The sequence below is a fragment of the Atta colombica genome, unplaced genomic scaffold (genome assembly GCF_001594045.1).
Source record: "Atta colombica isolate Treedump-2 unplaced genomic scaffold, Acol1.0 scaffold189, whole genome shotgun sequence".
In the NCBI taxonomy this organism is placed as follows: Eukaryota; Metazoa; Arthropoda; class Insecta; order Hymenoptera; family Formicidae; genus Atta; species Atta colombica.
In genome coordinates, this window is record NW_017259281.1 from 1,901,564 (window position 1) to 1,926,149 (window position 24,586).

Sequence of the window (24,586 nt, forward strand, 5' to 3'; positions counted from 1 at the left end):
TAATACGATGAAAAAACATGACATTGATCGATTGCTCCTGTATCCTTTCACGTGGACGGAGATCGCACGCGATTTGGGGTGTTAGCCAGCTTTCTAATTATATCGTGGGGCAATAATAACGGCGACACAGGCGATAGAATATGACGTCAATACGCACCAGTCACGATCGGTGGCTGCGACATCCTCTGAGTGGATGGCTTTATATGGGGAATTGGCACGGTGAGCAGCACGCCAGCACTTGTGCCGATCCAAAGTAACTCGTTGCAAGCCAATAGTGCGGTAACCCTGAGACAGGCTGCCTTGTGCTGCCGAATTATGTCATCACAACCTGCAACAAGTTTAATGCTTCCGTTAAAATAAATGTCAAATTTTATCTCTTGGGACTCGTTTTTAAGATTTCTACCAATCAGTTAATTAGGTTCATATATTATTCATTTCAATATTTGAGAGGCAAATATGTCATACCTAATTTATTTTAATATCTTAATGTCTAATTTAAGATATTAAAATTAATTTTAATATCTTAATCTTGAATAACTAATGTTAAATAATTAATGTTTTAAGTTAACTGAATACTTCATCATTCTATTATTTCCATAAAAATTAAGAATTCAACAAGAAAAGACAATTTTAAATTAATAAGAAATTTACGAAATCCTATCATTAAGCTGTATAAAATTTTGATATTTTAATTTATTCCTTTTAATTGACCTTCTCTCTTTATTTATTTGATTTATTCATACGGTAATCTGGATTATTAATTTACAACTTACTGTTCTTTTTAAAATTGTTTGTTTAAATTTATGTTTTTATTTATCTACTAATTTAATTGGATATCCGATTATTCAAGATTTGAGACTTACTGGCAAGCATTTTGGTAACAGCTGGCGCGATGTTGATATCGGTTAGGCATTCGTATGTACCGGAATGGAAAAGCCTCAGCACAGCGCTGTTGTGTAAGGAAATCCAAACGCCTAAACCTCCAGAGTTTGCCATACAGGAAACAGCGCGACTCGTATCGCTGCTTACAGTAAATGTATGTTCGATATCCAGGGTGTGAGTATTCAAAACTTTAACACTGTTGTGACACCCGCACCAAAGTTTCCCGGAGACTGACAGCATTTTGGTCACCGGTGATGCTACTGTCCCAACAGACACCGTCGTTGGATCCGGAGTGTTCCATCCACCGGCTAGAAGCAAAAAAAAAAGAAGAATCAAGTAAAACAAAGAAGAATAAAATAATTTGATCGCAGTCAAGACTATTTTATTGTTTAATTACGAAAAAAATTATCAAACATTAGCACATACTATGGTCCCGAACGTAAACGGTGATGTCTCCATTGGCAAGAGAAACGAACACCTTGTTATCCAAATATCTGAAATCACGAAGTAATCGCGAGAGTTTAGACTGTAATCGTGGAAAAGAAATAGGAATAGTATTTCTATCTTTCTGATGTAATAATAAAATAAACCGGAACAACTCACATGATGCAATGTACGCTGCTGCCGTGCTGTATCTTCACTTTGTTCTTCTTAATCCGAATGTTATCGTTGCAATTATACACATGAATGCAGCCGTCCTCAGTTCCTAGCCACATTGTGGGCTGATTCGCATCCTCTTCCGTGATAGTATTATCGATACTCGATACATCGCCGCTCAGCGTCACACTACCCGTGTCTGCGCTTGGAATGTCGTCCGAGTCCGAATCATCAGAGCTCGAGCTACTGCAAAATGCGCGAGCAAAGATAAATTAAATAGAAGCAACGTTAAAATAAACGATTCATCCTTATTGTATAATATATATTCGCAGTCTTCTATTCAAACTGTTCTGAGGATAATTTTATGACCAATAATTAAAATAAACTTTAGTATAATTAATTAATTTTAAAATTACTTTAAATATTAATTAATATATTGAATTATAAATATACATTGAGAAAAAAATTTGTTCAACTAACTAAACACATTTAGTTATTTGCAGATTTAGTTAATTCAACAAATTTTATTTAATTAAATTTAACCGTAGTCTGCTTAACATTAAACAGTTTGCAGACTGCGATTGAATTCGATTAAATAAAATTTATTGAGTTAACCAAATCTGCAAACTACTAAATGTGTTTAGTTCGTTGAACAAATTCTTTTTCTCAATGTAGACATGTATTAACTGAATCAGTGTTCCGAATATTTATATTTAACCTAATGAAAGAGGAATAATATGATTATTATATATTTGCCATCATCAATAAATCATAATAGCTAATTATAAACCACTTAATACTGCCAAGTCTCAAATATTATTATTTACGTCAATCGCGATTGCCGCGGAAAAAATATTACCTGTCTAACTGTATGTTACCGCCGCTAGCATCTACGTCTTGCACCGATATGCTTATACTATTCTTGCTGTTAACGAACGGACTGTTGTTCGACATGCACAAGTTTGAGCTGAAAAAAAAAACATATTTTTTAAAATTCATGCCTTACCTTTTTCCATCCGTTGTTTAATTACATATCTTGTCGCAATTAATATCAAACTCCTTCACGTATCTGCTTGCGTCATCACACTGATCTTACCCAGGTGTGCACGCGGGTATTCCAGCGACGCAGAGTATCCTGGCGTTACAGACTCCGTTGCACGATGTTACTTGCGGTGGTTCCGGGCTCAAACTCAGTACGCACACCTGACCGACGTAACCGTCGCTGTTACATACCCAAACATCCTTCGATCCCTGTCCGTTCGCCAACGTCGGCGCCGCGCAAGTAAACTGAAGGCCCGCTCGCGTTTTTCTAATAGGCAAAGGCCCTACGAATTCAGGACATGGTCTCCTGTCAGCTGATAATGCTGCACACAAAATAAGAAAGTACTTGAAATTATCTTATAAGTTTATTTTTATTTAATTAATAAAATACAGATTTGAAAATTAATTATTTGTAAGAATATATTCTCTAAATTCTTTGGAGTGGAATTTCACTCTAAAGAATGAAAATTGAATCAATCAAGAGTAGTTCAATTTTCAGTGAAATCTCACTCTTCTCTTCAGAATTTTACTTTAAAAGCTTTAGAAGTATTCTTGAACTATCAAAAAAAAAAAAAAAATAAATAAATTACAAAATAAAAGTAAATTACAAAATATTTTGTAATTCGATTGATGTGTGTATTGTTAGAATCAATAATCAATTAATTAAAATATTTTATTAAATAAAACGTCATATTTATTTTTGAATCACTATTTAATTTTTACATATACTTCTTCATTCATTTAATCCTTCTTTTAATATTTTATTTTTAAAATATTACTTTAAATAAAAATTCAAAAGATATGTAATTGCATATTTAAATCATTTATCTATTTGTAAAATATTCGACGTATCTAACAATTTATGTTGGTTATATTGCTTCATCGATATAATAAAAGATATTATATTTAGAGTATATAAATATATTAATACCAATAAATCATTTTATCAGAGATGGCTTTTTTAACATGGAATGTTTGACGTGAAAATGTAAAATGTTACTTACCGAGCTTCTGTTTGGCTTCATTAAAGCTCTCCTCCCAACTCGCACGCTTGTCAGGTTTCGCGAACATGACGGATATATTCTCGATCCCAGCTCTACAAATGAAGTATATAAGTGTAATCATAAAAGTGAGTCACACTGCTACCGCGATCGAATCATTATGATTTAAGAATTCGATTATGAGCACGCGTAATGGAAACGTGATCGAAAACAACTTCTGAAAATGATCAAAGGATCTCACGATGTTAATCTTGTAATATTAACTTGTAATGAAACGCTTTTCCACGTCAAACTAAATTTATTTATCGTCATCAATTTCCTGGTTTCAATGATTACTACATATAAATTGTAAAATAAAAATATAAATATTATAAATATTATAAACTTGTACATTTTCTGTAGCAAGAACTTTTACTCTTAATACTGTTGCAAAGATTATACTTTTACTTTATCTTGGCATATGTTAAGGATTCGAGCATAATCGCAAGCACTACTTTAGAACAAATTATATCATCATTGTTTCTCTAAGTTTCTCATTATCTATTTCTTTGTCTTGCTTCATTTCCAAGAAACATACTTACTGAGTATTGAGTGTAAGTTCCAAGCAAGCTAACTGCGAATGCGCCGCGTTTCTTTCTGCCAATTGCCGCTGGGCTTGACTTAGCATATCCTTAATAAGGTCTTCCAATTGTTGCTTGGCACCATGCAAAGTTATGGCGAGTTCCTGCAGCTGAGTCAATTTTGTACAGTCTTCTCGGAGATAGTCTACTTCGCGCGCCATTCGCCTTAAATTTTCGTCTTTGGCTGGAAATGATATTAGGGTAGCCTCAAGTTCGAACGATGAGTAAAATACTAAATTTGTGTCTCTATGATACCTTTCATTACTTCGAGATCGTCCAGTGAGATTCGCATCAACATTTTATACTTATTTGCGTCAAGCAGACCGACCAGACTGTTCGGACACGTGCTTCTGTGAATTTTTATCTTTCTTATATTTTTATTGACATACAAATTTTTTATTTACCTTATATTCATGTATAAAAATTAAGAATTAATATTTATGTAAAAAATCATACAATACGTAGATCATTTACAAATTAGTTTAAGAGAGCTATTAGTTTAAGAGAGCTAAATAAATGTTTGGTAATCTAACAAAATATTTTTACACTTTATGTATTAAACTTTTTTTATTAAAATGCTAGATGAAATAAGCTCAATTTAAATAAATAAATCCTCAAAAATATTTATTTTGTCATATTATTAAGTAGAATAGTCTAACAATTGCAGTGTCTTTATTATTAAAGTATATTTTAGATAAATTGACTTACGTTGATGGTTTTCTTATTGTGCCGCTTCTGCGCTTGATGCTGGTAATGACGAGAAGATCGGAGAATAAAAATAAAGCCCGTTCCTTCCGTGTGCCCTGATTCGATGCTATGGTGACCAGATCGTGTCGGACGAAAGCTCTACGGCAGAGAAAGCGGACAACGTGTCACACGATGAATTCGATGAATCTTTTTGTCACGTCGTGGCCAGTTTCCGCTACAGCACGCATCATTATCGGTAATCAATACTCCGATTCTGATGGCTAAATAAGTCCAGTGGAAAAACTATGTAACGCGTATGAGACGATTGGCACAGATTGAAAGGCATGCGAAGTAGGACGACGTTTCTGTCACAGCAATAGTCAATAATTTATTGGAAAACGTTATTCGAAATGGTCTATAGAAGCAGTACGCATCTTTTTAATTATTTATATTCCTAGTAATCAGTTCAGACTACTCTATAATATTTTTGTTACAATAGCATATAATAATTTTTACATTTATTCAAATATTATAATATCAATATCATGAATTAATGATATTATGACAGCACAATATATAATACCTAGTAACTGCAATTATTATTATAGCTTGACCTTATAAAAAATTATCGCTTATACTTAATATCTAAAAACAAAGAAAATATGAATATGACTTTAAAGTGCACTTCAATTTAGTTTGTAAATTGAGTGATTGATTTTATAACTTGATAGACTTATTTCCACTTTTTTGTTTTCTGGTACGCTTTAGCGAAATTGAATTTCAACATTCTCCGTCAACAAAAAAATGAGAAAACGATTGGGAATTATCTTCATAATAAATCGCATTATACGATTGTTGTACATAAATTAAAGATATATTACGTCGCAAAATAATCATAAATCAATGCCACATGTCGATTGTAAATCCGAGACCAGCTGTCTTCAGAACTAAACTAGGTATCCGCAGTCCGCGATTAGTGTAAAAATTACAAACTAATATCAGTGCTGATTATTATTACCTGTCGTTCGTTACGATACCGGCGAGACCTTCGACAAGGGCCTGGACCTCTCTTAACGTCGTCTGCTGTTGTTCCCATTCGAGTGATTCCCTTTCCGTGCAGTTGATCTTTACAACTAGCTCGTGCACTTCTTTCTGCGCGGCCTGCAGCAGCTCGTAATCAGGATGTGTTGGATCCGTGTGTTTTAGCAACCTCTGGATCAACAGTTCATACCGCGGGATTTTCTGTACTGGTTTGATCAGCAGCTGGTCCAGTCCCAGCTTGCCCTTGTGCTCGCGTTCCATTGTCTAATAACAAAGTGTGATTTATCTTCCATTGTCTAATCATAACAAAATGTAATTTACCTTCTGGGAGCTTTTGTAATTTATTTCGAATAAATTTAAAACGAGTTAAACTAAGCAATAATAGGTTATTAGATTCTGTATAGACACAATAATCTCATAATGATCCAATCGAAATCTTACATAACGATATAAAGAATTTAATTTTTTTAAATAAAATGTAATCGCTGTAGAGAAAGCACTTTGAAGAAATATATATTACATGCATATATATAATATCATAAGACTTATAAGCTCTCTATGTCATGAAGAACAAAAATAACTTACAATTAGCGAAATCACTAATTTTTATGTGCTCCCGGATAGAATAAAGTCGTATTAAGTCATAAAATGTCATGATTCATTTGATATTTAAAAATGAACGTATAAGTGTCAAATAAGGTCAGGATGATATTCTTATAATATTATTGTGATTTCAGTGTTCTATTTAAATTCTATTACAAGATCAACAATGATTAAGTACAATGACAATTTCCAGCTTGACAGTTTAAGCGCGTTTTAGTGTTTAAAACGGTCGATACTTCGTAAGCCCCGAGAACGCAAGTTGCCAAGTGTGTCGAAGATACACCCAGCCTCATGGGAATCTAAGCGGTAAGTAGGCGACGGTGACACCGGCAGTCAAGTAACAAGTTAATTATATCGATAAAATTACGAAAGGTCAAGTTTGATCGCGATGCTTTAAGAAGCGACGTGGAATGAAAAAGTTTCGTATTTAATAATAACCGTCGTGTTATGAAGAGAGAAAGATATGTGTGTGTGTGTGTGTGTGTGTGTGTGTGTGGGGGGGGGGGGTATAAACAATCACAACGGATAGAATGTGCAACGTACCTCGAGAAATCGTGCGAAGGCCGGCTTCGCTTGGCACGTTGTTTTTATCGCCTTCCTCGCAGACTTCCAATTGTCCAGAAACAGGGTGTATGTCTCCAGCACCACCGGCTTCGTGAACTACAAAGCGACACGAGCTCTTTATCTTTACATTACTGGTGAAACTGTATATCATGCACGAAACACAATTTAAAAAAAAAAGTCTTATTTAAAATAAAAATATTCAACTATTATTTAATCCTTCGTCAAGTTAAATGTATTATGGAAATTGTATTTGAATAAAAATTACATAAAGTAAATATTATTTTAATAAATTTCTGTACTCAATGTTTGATTTTTAATGAAATACATTTCTCTTTCATTATTTCATCTACAATATTTGAGATTCAAATTATTTTGCAATATATGTATTTTGCTAAAAGATTTACCTCATAAAAATGTAAGTACGGAATATTTCTTGTTTATTTTTAAATAATCAATAAAATGATACAACATGTTTAAATTCAGGGATAAGAATTTGAACTTAACTTTACCCTCTCTATTAAATAGTAATAAGATAAATTCGAAGTTACGCAAAATTGATTCTGTCAAAATTTCTTCTGTCTATAATACTTATTATTAATTGCGCACCAAATTCCAATACGAATTAATTCCCAATGACCATATTCGAAACGGAAACGATTTGCGTCTCACATTATATCTTCCTTTTTATAGAAAATCCTGAAATATCACGGCATCGCGGAACAATCGCTATAAATTTATACATAGTGCACGGAAAAAATACGAAACGCAAATAAATGTGTTTTTAAAGATAAAAATATTCCGTGTTATGTAAGGGGTGGTATGGCCGCGACGTTGGTCGATTTATTAACATAGATCGAATAGAAGAACGCGCCGCGAATTAACTGTACGGTATCTGTCGATTCTGCTGGCGTGACTGAGAATCTTAACGGCAAAGGAAAACGAACACTGTTGCGCGTGTAATTTATTACGTGTCCGGCTGAAGATATTTGTGCACCTAGTAACAATGTGAACTCACCACATCGAGGAAGACGTCGCCGATCGTCTGCCTGAGTTCCCAGGTGTCCAGTCGCCTACGTAACTCCTCCAAGAATATCTCGTGATGACTGAGAAGCGCAGGGACCTAAAATGCGCAAGTATTTCCTTTGGACAACTTTATCTTTGATTAATAGAGATACAATCAAATAATACTTTACACGAGAGGTTTAAGCTAGAAATATAAGAATCAATTACAACGCGAATCTAACAAGTAGAGAACTAACTATTTGAATTTATTATTAATATTTTCACTATAAATGTATATATAATTTATATTGTAAATGCTAGAAATTGTAAAAATTTATACAAAAATTATTGGGATCAAGATTTTCTTTGGCCCTTTATATCTTTTATTTTTTTTTCTTTTATCAATTTTTACTTGTTATTATTTATATTAAAAAATAAAAGACAAATAACAAGAGAAGTAAAGTAATGTAATTTCAGTTCAGTTTTTATGCAGCTTTTAAATTTTGTAATATTAATAACATTTTTTATCTTCAATAAGGTATAATTTATGTAAAAAATGCATATAACTGAAAATTATAAAAATTCACACAAAGTTATTACAAACAAAAATTCGTCGTCTATTTTTCTTTGACCGTTTATTGTCTTCGTCTATTCTTTTCGTTTATTTGTATCAATTTTATTATTATATATTTACATTAAGAAATAGAAGACAATCGCATAATATATAATATAATAAATGCACTCGCATATCCTAATTATATTATCTAATAATAATGTCTACATATATTCCAATATTATACAAATATACAAATATCATTTATGTGCAATAAATTTAGCTCTTTTCCAATAAATGTCTATAACAATGAATTATTATAATGATCTCTATTACTTTTTGAAACAATTCATTAATAATTAACATATATACAATTTGTTAATTAATCATTGCTTTAAATGAATTTTTAAAAATTGAACGGAGTGTTTTGCAGTTAATGGTGTTCGCCATTCCGCGAGATCGATCAACTTCATGGATTGGTGGTTAGATTTTAATCCTAAATCTTTGGTCGGTCAGGAGATCGTAAAGCCCTCTTCCGTCTATATACAACTCGACGCATTTAAAACATAACTCTGCGAAGAGAGAGGAGTTCCTTGGTTCCGCGGAACTTCCCGGATGTTGAATTACAACCCGTCGACGAGGCATGGATTTATGCGCACGGAATAAGTGCGACGTACATACTTTTAACGACGAAAATACGAAAATAGTTTCACTTATATCTTATATCACATTTACCTGATAAAATATTTCATCAACTGTTGCAGCATCCACCAAACCGGCATTTTCGGGGCTTTTCAAGGGCTGTAAATATTTCTGAAACATATTAAAAATATTGTGTTTATGATACTTTTCTTAAATGTGTGACAATAATCTCTTCATTTATTAAGGTTTTAATTAAGCTGAAAATATTGTTAATATATTTAAAAAAGAATCTTCTGTTTTTTTTTAATTAACAATATTGTTATTTTTATAAACAAAGAAATTTACATATTAAATTGTCTACAGTTATTCGCAAATGGAACAGGATTACTTAACTCTTAATAATAATTTTCATTTTTTTAGCTTTGCTATTACTTAAGCTTAAGAGAGTCTACATTATATCAAAAAGTGTTTGCACGCGTATTCTCAGCAGACCTTCGGACTCAATTTCGTGTCCTTCAAGCCGAAGGAGACTCTGTAAGCTTTAGATGCTAGAATTTCAATGCCGCGAGTCGAGAAATGAATTCAATTCAATTAACGCCAACGCGTTGATACCGTAATCCACCGCAGCAAAAAATATTTCCCGCGGTTTATTTGTACGCTGATAGCTTCTTTCCTATTATTTTTCTAAGTTGCTTCGATGACGTAAAAAATGCGGAGCCCCCAAGGCCACTGTTAAATAATCAGCAAACGTGCCGACAATGGTTCTCGTTGTGCGGCAACCGTTGTTTATAAAATATGACAATCAAACCGGTCGTACATGCCGTTACAGTGACGCTTAAATTCCAGCGTAACGCTGGATAAAAATCGCCTAGGGTGAATTTTGAAGAAACCAAAACGCCTTATTTTGGAAGCGTAAATAGTACATAAAACAAGTCCTTAATCCTATCAAATGTGAAGATAGCCCATCGATAGCGATCTAAAATTGTAATTATTATAATATAATTTGTCAATTTTGATAAAGAATGAATGTTCCTATAGTCTAACTTTATTAAATTTGAATCCCTTAGAGAAACAATTTGTTCAACATGCATTATAATTTTTTCATATGTAATCCTTTTCATTTTAAAAACAGTAAAATTTTAAAAACTTTATTTCTTTAATTAAAAAAATCATATTATTATATTATATTGTTATACTACCAGATTAATAAATGTAAATTAAATTAAAATATAAACATAAGAATATATAAACAAAATTTGAAAAGTAATCTTTATATATAGTATATTACCATATATATATATATATATTTGTCTATATTTTATTTGTACGTAAAAGTATTACAAAAAATATTTTTTACATTCAGGATGAGAAATGAAATTTTGAAGGAATTTTGACTTCTGAATCCATAATATTATTATTTAAAGTGATTATTGATAATAGGCAGATTGATATACATAATAATGATAGGCATCCTCCTATCATAAAGTACTTATTAAAGTACTTGATAAATTATCTAGTAATAATTTTCAGACAATATATATCATTGTACATATCAACGTAATTGTTTAATTCAATAATTAATTAATAATTAATTTAACTCAATAATTAGTTAAAATATAATGTAATTAGTTAAAATAAAAATCGGTCTTATCAGTTTTGCAGCCAATGTTTGCCTAGATAGCTTTTATTAAAGCGCCGACAGCAATCTGTGCAATTGTACAGGCGCACGTTGCACGTAATGTGACTTGCGTCTCACACGTGTTCCGGTGTATTTCCGATCACGAGCGACTCATACATGTGCTCGAAAAAGTTCCATAAATTTCGATCAATTCAATAAAAAGCAACAAAAAATGGAAAATATTTTTTACTATTAAAATCTTAAAAATTAAATATCCTAGTAAGCTAGTTAAAATTTATATCAATAAGATAATGTAATAAGAAAGAACAATGAACTACGCTGGTTGTTCTTGTGATTATATTAATATATTTTTTAATGAATTCGATCACTCTACAGATTACAAAATTTTGTACAAATTTTTTTATTAGAGTATTTAATAAATTTAAGTTAATTCTCTGTATAAGTTTTGACATGCATAGAGCTATCCTCAGTGGTAAAACAAAATAACTTACATAAGATAAAATACTGTACAATTCAAATAAAATGTTTAATTGTAATGTTATATTACATAATGTATATATATATACATAGTAAACATCAATGATGATATAATCTAAAAACGATAGTGTCTCGGTGCTAAGCATGATAATACAATAACATAACAGTGATATAACATCAACGTTATAATTCCTGCTTAATAATGTAACTGTTACAATTTGTACAATATGTATTATATTATATGTATTATATTATATTTATATTATTAAGTGAAAAAAGTTATAATATTTAAGTTAAAAGTTATAATATTTTTGTTAGTACATACCGGATAAATAGAGAAATATTTATAAATATTTATAAATATTTATACCAAAATTTATATATTAAAAATTACACATTTATGTAGCAAAATTCTATTCCTTCCATAAATATTGATATTTTCAAATGCCTGAATGCAAATTGCAATCAATTTTTAAAAAATTATGAAATCCGTGAGACTATAACAATAAAAAAAATAAAAAACATTTTCAGCTTTTAATTTTAATGAAGTTGAAATCAAGAAAATAAAAGAAGTGACAAGCAAACTGAGTGAATGCAAACTGGAATTGTTTGTATGTGGAATATCCATGTGGGAAATCGGATTTAAATGAGATAAAAGAATATCATTATCATTCCGCAATAGCGAAGCGGTACCTTGACATACAGTCGCCTTGTGCAATTCATTGAATAATCAGTTTCGTGATTCGCCCTTCAGCGGATATTAGATGCATTGTGCCATTAAACAAAATATTCAACCAAGGACGCAAGCGCATGTTCAAAATCAGATTATATGTACAACGCGACCTTGCATAGGGTGGGCCTGCCGCCTGTTGCATTTAATGCCTTGCTCACTGCTGATTCTCTTTTGCGAGTTTTTATATTTCGAATATAAAAATGTACACCCACTTACCATGACGTTTTATTATATATATTAGTTTTATGTAAATTATTAATTTGCGATCACATTAAATCAATTAAACCCATTTTCCAGAATTTATTGTAAAAGCGATATGGTAAAATTTTCATCGTATAAATGTTATAATTTCAAATTTTAATTCTATTTTATTATATTAATTTATTTTAAATTTAATTATATCATACCTTTATATTAATTAACAATGTTGATAAACCAAATAAACTCGTATGTTTATATATAAATTTTCCGTTTTCTTAATAAATTATAAATCTATTTTACTATAAAATAATTTGAGAAACATTGACTTAAATAATGACTTTTATTATCAAAATCACATTATCAAAAAATCGAAATATAAAATTTATTAGTAGCGCATCGTTTTTTATAATAATTTCTCAATTTTGAAAATAGGGACAATGATATGTGTTTAATCGCGTCTTTTGTAATATTATGCAAGCGCATAAATCGATTGTTTTCCGTAACTATTCGTCGCAATCCGGTATTCAAACCTATTTCCGGTGTTTAACGAAAAGCGATTATGAAGTCGGGAATGGAAATTTAATGAAAACAACATGCCGGACGTACAACAACGACGTACTTAGATCGAACGAGCAACAACTCGCTGAAGCGAAGATGTTGTTCAATCAAAGCGAATAAACGAGCGGGGGTGTGTTTGTTTACAAGACGCAAGGACGAATCGCAGTTCCGACGTACGGTGTAACTCCGTTTCTTTCAACATCGCGACTTGAAAGATCGATCGACTCTCTTGACCATTCTAGTCCGGAATATTTCTTATGAAAAAAGTTAATTTGCCTATATTTAATCTTTTCCTTCTTGCAAGTAAAGTCTCGAAAATTGAGAAAAATTATACGATTACTAACATCAAAGATTAAAAAAAAAGAAATATTAAAAAATGTAAAGGTATACTACATTCTAGAAAAAACTAAGTTAATATTTCTAAGGAGAAATGAGCAGCAGATCATTATTGTCAGAGAAATAATTAGAAGTAGTTTAATTAATTTCAAGTTAATTTTAATTAAACAAAACATATTTTTTTTAGAATTTTGATTTTTTTGTTTACTAAAGAACTGCATTTTACAAAGAATCGATCAAATTCAATTCAATTAATAAAATAATAAATATACTTACATTGACTAGTATTTGTAGCGCCTCCACGTAGGATCGTTCCGTATCGTAAAGCTCCACAACCACGTGAGTCCTCGTGTCCTGCAACGTACAGAAGACAATCAGAAAAGATGAGTACTCATTGAGTGACATTACGAGAGAAGGAAACGTTTGACCGAGATGGAGAAAGAGAGGGAGGCGACCGAGCACAGCTGTCATAGCTCGATTATTGCATCGTCTCGTGATGAAGATCGCACGTGCGCTTTTGAAAGATGTACACGTGCACGCTTCACATGTGTATGTTAGATGCGTTTGATTATAGTCGTTATGCAACATTGACATCAAGCCGCAAGGTATTGAGGCTTGTGTCGACATTGGGATGCATATCGATAAGACATCGAAAGACGATGTACTTTAACCCTGAATGATTAATATATATGACGTAATAAAGCGCTTTCAATTCACCTCAAAACTCTTCTCAAAGGCTTTTTATCTCTAATCATTATACCTTTCCTTTTTAATTGTATTTTTTATATTTCTTTTTTTCCTGCATTTCTAAATCCCACACGTCTTTAATTTATAAATAAAGATATAAATATATTTAACATACTTAATATAGAAATAGATAAATATTTCTTTATACACGTATATTTTTTACAAGAACCTATTTTATAATTACAATTAAAAATAAGAAAAAGCTAAAAAAGAAGAGATCTGATGTATCTGATTTTTAAATGAGACAGTTAAGATTATTTTAAAAGTACTTTTGCAGTATAGTACGTCAAAAGTTTCAACATTTACTCAAGGTGCTTGGAATGCTTTTTCATTCAGAATTAGCTGTGCCTAGTCTATAAACATCAAAAACAAGAACTACCCACGCGCTCGGAGGTGACGCGTTCGTTATTCTCGCTATCCACCGATGGCTGACTGACGAGCTTGTGATCAGCGTCCATTGTCATCCACGTAGGCCACCTGTATTGAGATTTCGTAAGCATTGACGCCCTCCACTTGCATAGTAATCCGAGCGATCGCGCGGAAAGTGCGTAGTTTCGCAATCTTCTGAAACCAATGTACCGCGAAGCGCGTCCAATTGTAGAATATACAGTCGCGTTTCGTGCGTTTCCGGTCTCTCACTTTAATCTATTCCGCTTGGCGGAAACGCCGGGGCGAAACCAAAGTAGCGCTCTTAAGCTTCCGCACGTAAAAGCTGCACTCAAACGTTTTATTCTTGGACTCTTCCTATGAACAAGTCGATCGTGTTCGAACACTTCTCGACTCGGTAAACTGTATCGATAAAGCAACAATTAATATCTATAATTTATCTTTGCTTTCAAATTTTATAAATCTCGTAAATGATATAAACAAAATAAAATATAGCCTTTACTGCGTATTTTTCATCTTCAATTGAAATAATTAATGGTGTAACTTCTCAGAAAATTATCATAAAAAGAAGTTTGATATTCCAAATGACTATCGATCCTTATGACTAACATTGCAAAGCCGCATGTTTCCTTCCCGTCAGCCATTTCTATATATATTTCTACCTCTATTCATATTTAACATAAGATTTCTGAGAAAATTAATAGTAAATTCCGAGAAATTTCCACGATGAAAAGCATTTCCAAGAAACCAATGCAAAAAATAAAATACATATTGAAAACAAAAATACTTATATTCTCAATCTGTATCGACTATCACGATACTCTTCGAGAATCTTTTTCGCATGTATCATTTCTTTATTTTTAATTGTTAAAATACACGATTTTCGCGAAATTCCAACAGTGTCATTTTTAAGAGAAAACCCATATTAAAAGAGAGAACAAAATACACTTTGAACCTGAACATCAATCACCGTGAACGATCGGTATAGCGAAAGTTGCGCAAGTTCCAGCTCGAGATAAAAGAGCTTGGCTATCCATCGGCGCTCGTACGTGCGTCGTATCAAAATCGGTGCGCGTGTCAGAGAGAGAAAAAAAAAGCTGTGTATCTCTCAGCGTGTCTGTACGCCTACTCTCGATACGCTCGGACAGGGTCTCTTTAAAAGCTCGTGGGAATTTGCACGCGGAGCTTTCGCGCCTCCGGACGATCGCGCATCGAACGCGTCATGTATGAGCCGACCGGCCGCTCGTTATATTTAGCATCGTGACTAAAGACCCCCGCTTCGTCCCCTGAGCTTGCAAACTCATCCGCGCTGCTCTTTCTCTCCCTCTCTCTTTTTCACACTCTGATCTTTCTTCGTTCTATCGGGTTGGATTCACTTACGGAATCAATAATGACCCCCTTGATCTCGCACGAACATAATCATCTGTTGCGCGATCACTTAATTGCGTGAGTTCCCTTTGCTAATTAGTCGTACAGTTAGATCACAAACACTCGGCGTTTATCCCTACATCTGAGCTTTCATCTTCCATAGTGAACGGCAGAAAGTACGTAATGTAAGATTTTTCAACAGAAAAGCTTTACGCGTAAACTCTCTAACGAAATAAATGCTCCTTCTTTTCTCTATACAATTTATATTATTTATTAAAATTTAAAATGAAGATATTTTAACGCGTTTGTATTCCATCATTCCATAAAAGAAAAATAAATTATTTAATAGCACATTGCTAATAGACAGTTGCAATTGATTTTATTACGTGACTGTAATTCTATTATATAAGGCGATACTCTATTATGCAAGCACTTAGTTTTATGCCACTATGCGTACACGTGACAGATACCGCCAGATGGAACAGTTTAATTGTTATCAATATTTTTTTGTAGTAATTAAGCGCTTAAAATCTGATAGACTAATATTCTGTTTTTAACTAGAGTAAATTATACGCTTAATGTAACTCATTGACAATCGCATTGAAACGAATACTAAATTTTAATAAATATTTGTTCGAATAAATATTTACTAAATATAAACATATACATATATTTATTTGATATAAAAATCATTAATTTAATTACTATCATTTTTGAAACTATCATTTTTTTATTGAGTAAACATTTATTTACTATAATTGTTTACTTACAGTACTCAAAGAAATATGTATTAAAATTTATTGAATTTTTTTCACTGCATTGTTGAAAAAATGAATTGTGAAAATTGCAGAAAAATCTATTTGTCTCATTATTATGTAAAACATCGATCAGCTTTAATAAACACTTTAAATAAATTTAAGAAATAGATTCATGCAAAAGGATTTCGTTGCAATTCATTTGCGGAATTTCGAGATGATTCAAGGTCAGAGATAGATGTTCTCGCGATGTAGTCATGACATAGAGAAAAGGAAACGCACATTTCCTGAAACTGAAACGTGTCGAAGAAGAAAAATCATTCCGATATTCGGACGCGACGTTTTGACAATTCTTCGATTTGCATGATAAGTTCTAACTTGGTTTCAAAGAAATAAATATCATAGTTAGAATAGAACAAGAAATAAAAAATCTTGATGTAAACACAAAATATAAAAATATAAGAGATCTTGAAATGCATGAAAAATTGAATAAAGCTCGTCTGAAGGGACCACAGCTAATTCGAGCGTAGCTTTCCAGTGACATAAAGTGATTGACATTATTTGATTAACTCTTAGATACGTGCACGGAATAATTAAGAATTTTCCACAAAAACTCAACAACTGCAGAAAAAATCATTATATTACATTTTATCCTTTCATAATAAAACCATATATTTAATAATATTTCTTATAGTATATAGTATAATAGAGTACAATTACCTATCACTATTCTTTTTATAGCACTAAATATAATAGTAAATATAATAAAAAAAGTACAATCATTTCCTAAAAATAGTATTACGTAATTTAGATAGAAAAGAATATTAAAAATTTTAGAATCAAATTAAGTAACACGTATAATTATGTTATAAATCATTAAAAATTCAGAAAGTTTTACGAATTAAATTTTAATGATGAAAAAATGCAGGCCTTATCCTAGTTTTTAAATTATAAATAGACTTCAATACAATAAAATATTAATTTTTTATTATATTAGCTGTATCGTAAGAAGAGAACTTATTGGAAGTCACAGAAATTTGAAAGAAAAAAAATTGTATGGCAATCGCTCAATATAACGAAATATATTAAACATCTGATCATTAAGAGCTTGACCAGTTGCGCGCGTGCAACCGTGCTTAAACGAGTTGAAAAACGTTCATTTACTTACAGGTACTTATCCGTACACTTTCGTGTCGCTTTAGAGTGCCACGCGATCGCAAGTAAACACTTTCAACGTAAGTTTGCACGTTGACGAGGCTCGAATGAAATTACAACCTGTTACGCATGACGGAGGCGTCGCGACGCGTCTGTAATTGCACCCGGTCGCCTGCGTTACTTCAATTCTCGTCAAAAAGAGAGAGAAAGTGAAAGAGAGAGAAAGAGAGAATAAAAAAGGATCGTAAATCAAAGCGGAGCAATACCTGGACTATGTTTGACAGCCGTATCTCATGTATACACAACTCTGGCTATGGTTATTTTAACCTAACGAAACAAATGGATGGCATAAGATGATATAATGCCGCACAAGCAAATCGAGGGATGATATAACGTAAAACGATTACATTGATCAAGGATTTAATTCGATTCGAACGAGGTAATCGTCGCTTCTGTTCTCGAGTAACAATAGATGTATTGTCGATTTCTAACAAACGTACCAGACTTGTTTTATTTCCTCCCCGCCGAATTTTCCATCGCATATAAATATAAAATGCTAATAACTTTGCGATTCACCGATATTTTCAGAATATACTCTTATTTACGAAAGGATTGTTTATTTAATGCGAGAATGTATTATTTAACTTCACACAATTTACCTAAAGCTTTATTGCGTAATATTATAGCAAGCTGCATTTGACAGAAGTGTTGTTTTATCATCAAAAAGAAATGTACGGTATCTATTAATTTATCTGTAAGTCAAATCGTTTATTTCTATAACTTTGAAGCATTTAATTCGATGGCAATACAATTCACCTTTCTAATCTCATCATGTTGCACAAAATAAATGGCGCGCGAAATAAAGGTCGCTAAAACATTTCGCGTACGACATTTATTGTTAAACTAAAACTTTTTCGTAACAAATAATTCTGAATTCTTTTTTCATATAATCGAATAACACATCTAATCTCAATTACTCACGAGTTTGGATGATTTGAGATTAACATCGAGAGATTGCTCCTCGACATATAAAGCATACATCGAACCTTTCGCGCGAAGTGCCGGAATCGTGTAGACCGAGACACTCACGATAATCGGTCCCGTGTTATCTGCTAGCTACCTGTCGTAGCATCGTGCAGATTATTATTATTGATTTATTGAGATTTTTTTATAACTCGAGGGAGAAAAAAAAGGTCTACAAACCGTTCTGCAAGAATAATATTTTCTTATACGCACGTCTGATTTATCAAGCACGATATTGGAATCGAGAGTGATCGCGAAACAGCGATTTCCGCGTGCTGTCCTGCCGCAGCTTTTCCGCGAGGAGCAACAGTTAGACGCGGCGTTACGCCTGAAACTGGCGACCCGTCGCACAGCTACCAGGAAGCTGATCGATGTCCAAGAGAATAGCGGCGGTGGAGAGGACGGAAGCCGGGCGTTACAGGACGCCGGCGCGTACTTTTCACGTGGATTACACGCGCTCCGTCGCCGTATCCTGCATCACCGCCACCGCCCTTCCCCTCCTTGCCTACGACCTTGTCCTACGAGAAAACGAGACGCGACCTTGCATTGAAGCGCCAGGTTAACCCTTTCGAACCTCGTTACTGTGCAACAGGTCCTTAATGCCGGATTTGGGCGGAGATCGTTTCTGATTGTTACTATTCCAAAATTAATGTTATTAAAAATTAATTTCAAACGTTAACATATTATTTTTAATCGTTTTAATTTATGGATGGATTTATAATTTTTATTATTTATCTATTTTATTTATTATTATTTATCTGTTTTATTTATTATTACTTCTTGTTTATTTAACCTGAATGTAAACTTTTTGTCTTGTTTTATTGATCTACTGACAAGTGGAAAGAGACCAATGTGATTGTATCGTGGATCAAGCTCGTGTTAGTATTTATATATCTAACCATAATAAAACAAAACAAAATCAAAATAAAGCAAGCAATTTAAAGTGTCAAACGTAATATTTATTTAAAAGTAAAAATAAAAATTTACATTTAATTATTAAACTGAATGTTTTGTGCTACACAGAACTCTTCATCAATAATATCGAAAAAATTATAATGAAAATCAATAATATAAATGCGCTATTGAAGAAAAGAATAATAAACTGATATGACACATTTGAAAAAAAAAATGTAATATAATGGATCAACGAACACATCTCTGTCCATTTATAAGATCAATGAAACAAAATATAGACTGATATTTATTCATAGTTTGTTTTTATTTTAAGACCATCTTAAGTAATATCTTAAGATATTAATACTGCTTTGTAATTGGCTTATAACATCTTAAATTATACTTAATACGATCTTAAATTTAAGAACCAATTTCGATCAATGAAGCAATCTAGATTGAATAAATACATAATAATAATAATAAATAGAACAATAAATAGATAAATAATAAAAATTGTATATCCATCGTGAGAATTAAAAATTAATTTATTTCCAAAATTAATTTTCTATTACATTATTACGTAGGAGAGATTAAATAGGTTAAATTAATAGGCCTTCTCTATATTCTCAGTCGAGTAATATATTCAATCTCAATTATGCAGAAATACGTCAAAGCAATCAAGACGCAATATGGTCTGATGTGATCTGTTACCATCGCGTTACACTATAACTATCTATAGTATCTATATTTATTATTTATTTATAGATAATATTTATATACATTTTACGATATATTTCGTGCTGTAAAAACCATGAGAAGGTATCGCCTTGCATCGTGAAACTTCTCTTTAGAATCTATGTACCATTGAATATATCAATAAAATCCGTGGTTTGCTTAATTTATTTTTCGCGACTTATGACTATTTCTACCAATGTAGATTCCCCGGTAGTACATGTTTTATATACGTTTCTTAAACATTAGATACGTTTAGAAGACGTATGTAAAACATATATGAATCAATAAATGTTACCTGAGTTAACTTTAACTGGTTCAACTTACTCTTCGTCTTTTTCTAATTCTTAAAACTAATAAAAGATGAAAAATTAGAACCGCGATTAAAATTAAAAGAAAAAGACACTATTTCTCTTTCAAACGTAAAAATCGTAAATTATTAATAGAATTATCGTAAATTTAATTAAAAATAAAATTAAATATTGCAAAAAACTGAGAATGTTCACAATTTATACCATGCTTGAAATTAAAGCTTAGCATACCGTTTAATGTCGTCCTGAACGATCGTCGGACGCATTTAAATTTAAGTCGCACGTTTGCCGACAGATGCGATTCGATTTTACGACGATGTTCGACCGGGACTACGGCTCTCAAGTCGTTCGCGCGTAACCGTGCATTTTGTTCTTTCAAATAACAGATCTAATTCATAGCCGAGCGGCATTCTGGCCCGTAAACTCGCTCCAAGGTGCGCTCGCTCACACGCTCGCGACCGCGAGCGCGTCCCCGCGCCGCGGCGAGCCTGGACTCACGCCCGAATAAACTCGTCCACGTGAAGATTCCGTTAAAGAAGTTGAACGTACGATTTATGCAAGCCGAGCATGCGAGAACAATGACCGACTGGCTACGTCGTTTCACGGAGACGCGCGGTTTTTGTGTTTACCAGCAACAGACGAACAAATTGATAAGCTCTTGAAGGTTCAAATTCGAATACTTTCTGTAATAAATAGTTATATTAAGACAACGTTTCTTTTTTATTCGATAACAAGAATTTTTATTCAATTCCGCCACTATTTCCGCCACCCGCGCTCGTTCATCCGAAACGGCACAACTATTGTTGTTAGAAATGCATTCCAATGGGAATCATTAAGTACAAAGCGGAAAGAAAGGAGACCTTTTCAATTTTTTTATTTTTAAATTCAAACAGGTACAGAATATATAATTCTGTTAAATGATTAATTAACATAGTAAAAATTAGAGCTCTGAATAAATCTCGATCATCTGTAAACACCTCCCGCGTTTTTTATTAAAGGTTACGTAAATCTCATTAAATCAAATCTCAGTATTTTATGTTATTAAAAGATCATCATAGATTTTGATTTTATTGGGAGAAATTTTTTTTATCTTTTATAACTTTATAACAGAATTATTTAAACTGTGTTTAAAAGACTCATAAATATTGCATTCGCACATATATTAATATAAACTATATCAAAAACAATTTGACATGAATGAAAAACGTCATATTCGTAAAGATGATTTTCCGTGCCTAATATATGTCTTGTGAGTTTATACAATTTTCAATTGAAGCTAACTGTGCGTCAGACTTATTTGTTGGACTTGAAACACAGTCCTAAATCGAAGCTGGAATAGTAATATCACAAATTTAATTGACAAGCAATTTAACATTATTGTTGCAAGTAATTAGCATCTTAGAAAGCTATTAATGATTTGAGGTTAATAAATAGAAATTGTAAATAATTTATTACGAAGAATATTACGGCCGGAACTCGGATCTCCTATATTCCGATACTCTCCTATATACAAGCATCCTCCCAATTCGACTAGTAGCATGTTATTATATAATGAATATAATTATAATAAAAATAATTTAATAATTAAAAATAAAAAAAATACTAAAACATAATATGGCATAATTACAGTACAGTATAATAAACAATGCAGTACTTAATTAAAAATTTAATTCAGCTTCTCATAATTTCTCAGGAAAGAATTATAAAGAACATTTTGATATTTAAATATGAAAAAATTGAAATGAAAAAATAGTAACGATGACGTGATTTACATCAAAAGGTCGTACATGAGTATCATCAAGATGGATGAAACGTCGACGATTTTTCTTAAAGCGGAATGCGCTCGTGATTGGGGCTTGGCACGCACACTCGCTGGATTATTCTATCACATTTTTGCAACATCCTGCGGCCTATATTTATTTCGACGATGCTTGTTTAGTCTGCGCCCAAGCTTGTGGCGAACATCGAAACGCCGCTTCGTACTTTTTGGAAGCACATTTAGAGAGTTTATCGCGCTGCTGCAGAATGCAACATGTTACGTTGTATTGTATTCTCATCGTGTGTAAATTATGTACGCGAATTACTCTCTCTGACTCGTGAATTCACATAGATATTTTTTCATTACCTACACAAATAGTCAAACATATTTTAACATAAAAGAAAATATTAATTAAATATGTTTCACAATTTATATTCAGAAATATATTATATTATTCATTTGTGAATTGCCGAGAATTTGAGAAGCATTTCATTCTTTGTCAAGAATTTAATTAATAATTATTTCAAATAGTATCACATTGCATGTACTATAAAAATATATTGCTTAAAGAACATTTTTCCTTAATATCGAAATACAGGACAAAGTCTTCAATAAAGAGAAAAAGAAGAACAAGCATTAAATAATATAAAATATAAATGATATATTTAAAAAAAAAACAAAAATATTTTAAATAAAAGGAAAAAGTCTATTAGATTTAACAGCCGATATTAAAGTATTTGATTTCGCATTTTTTCAGAATAATACACACAAAAGTATAACCAATATAAAATATTACGCAAACGTACAAGCAAACATATAGGTTTGTGTTCACAGCATGATAATAAAGTTACGCACATTTATGGGTTGAGGCTCGAACGACTCGAAAATGCATTTCTGTTTACTCACAACAGGCAGAAGTGCCTTGTGCATGATCTTAAGGTCGATTCGATCGAATTAAATATCGCGCAACGGCGAGTGCTCGCGCTTGCGAAACTACAGGCATCAGCCGGCCAAGTGGTTTATACCATCGTGTAAGTTAAATATTTAAATATTTCCCGGTAACATGCCCCGCAGCGAATGGTGCAACTACTTAGTGCGCGCGCGTTGCACTAGTCGGTTTATTCATAGATTATCCGGCAACATCCTGGCCTGCCACGAGGCCTCGCATATAAATGCATCATGCTGCAGTTTCACGATCATTCTTCGATCCGATCGAAATGTCGCGGAGTATTGCGAAAGCAACGCGTTACTGATTTATGATGGACGTTCCTATTTGCGCGCATCGAGAGAGAACAATCAATTCAAATTCTTTTAAATTGAAAGCACTCTTGTCAATTATGATTCAAGAAAATTTATAAAATATTTAATAATAAAATTATATAGCATCAGAAAAAATAATACTATTTAGAAATAAAACAGTTTAATTGCGTTCATTTTATCAAATTTAAAAAATTATTGAGAAATAAAATAAAGAAATCTTACAGAAAACAAAGCTGTATTAAATCTAAAAGTCAATAGAGATGTCAAACACAACTTGCAATATTTTTATATCGTTTCGATTTTAAAGAAGATTCTGTTAAGGAATTTGTCCAAGTCTTGAAAATTGTTGCAACAATATCGAACGTAAATACATTTAATATCGCGCGCGTGCACGAGATTCCTTTACAGTCTACTCCGGAGAGACTGATATACAATTGGCGGAGTAATAAAAGTCGGTACCTACCGATACCACCCACGTACCTAGTCGTGTCCGCACCTCTTAACAGTCAATGGAACCACGATTACGCTATTGTTCGAAACTTTATGGCCAGCCGACGAGCCTTTCATTATACTCTGTGTCGTGTATCTCTCGCGCGCCGACGCGCTTTCTCGCGCGTCGAATTTCTGCCGTTGGGGCCGCAGTTTCTCTAAACTTCTACCGATAATACTGTCAATAAAGTAACGAATTTGTACTCCCGGTACCGTGCATACTACTCCATCACGTCTGGGGAAATTTGCTACTTCAAGAATATATCGTCGGAATGCTTGGACGTACGCTACTGCGCTTCGTTATTTCAATATTAAAGAAGCCGAATATTGATTGAATGAATAAATATTATAATAAATCATGTATAAAATATATTTAAAATACTTTTTTTCTTAGTAAGAATAAAATAAAGAGGAAAATATGAAATAAAAGCTGTATCCAATTTATGTGTGTATAAATTTATATATAAAATTATTTTCAAAATTTTTAAGAAATTGAATTACATTTTTTCATAATTATACGTTCTTTCAT

The 24,586-nt window shown here is 32.3% G+C and overlaps 1 protein-coding gene across 2 annotated transcripts in view; it reads right to left on the reverse strand.

The window, feature by feature from the left end:
• Window positions 1-24,586, reverse strand: part of LOC108686783 (rho guanine nucleotide exchange factor 17) — a 56,938-nt gene that overhangs the window by 3,366 nt on the left and 28,986 nt on the right. For both annotated transcript variants that reach the window (XM_018192248.1, XM_018192249.1), the window contains 15 exons: window positions 13,454-13,531; window positions 9,327-9,404; window positions 8,052-8,156; window positions 7,016-7,132; window positions 5,847-6,133; window positions 4,850-4,987; window positions 4,397-4,491; window positions 4,103-4,325; window positions 3,525-3,616; window positions 2,576-2,843; window positions 2,339-2,446; window positions 1,486-1,725; window positions 1,309-1,376; window positions 864-1,190; window positions 158-328 (listed from right to left, as the gene is read on the reverse strand). In XM_018192248.1, coding sequence (XP_018047737.1) covers window positions 158-328; window positions 864-1,190; window positions 1,309-1,376; window positions 1,486-1,725; window positions 2,339-2,446; window positions 2,576-2,843; window positions 3,525-3,616; window positions 4,103-4,325; window positions 4,397-4,491; window positions 4,850-4,987; window positions 5,847-6,133; window positions 7,016-7,132; window positions 8,052-8,156; window positions 9,327-9,404; window positions 13,454-13,531 — 2,395 coding nt within the window. The remainder of the gene's footprint in view (window positions 1-157; window positions 329-863; window positions 1,191-1,308; window positions 1,377-1,485; window positions 1,726-2,338; window positions 2,447-2,575; window positions 2,844-3,524; window positions 3,617-4,102; window positions 4,326-4,396; window positions 4,492-4,849; window positions 4,988-5,846; window positions 6,134-7,015; window positions 7,133-8,051; window positions 8,157-9,326; window positions 9,405-13,453; window positions 13,532-24,586) is intronic.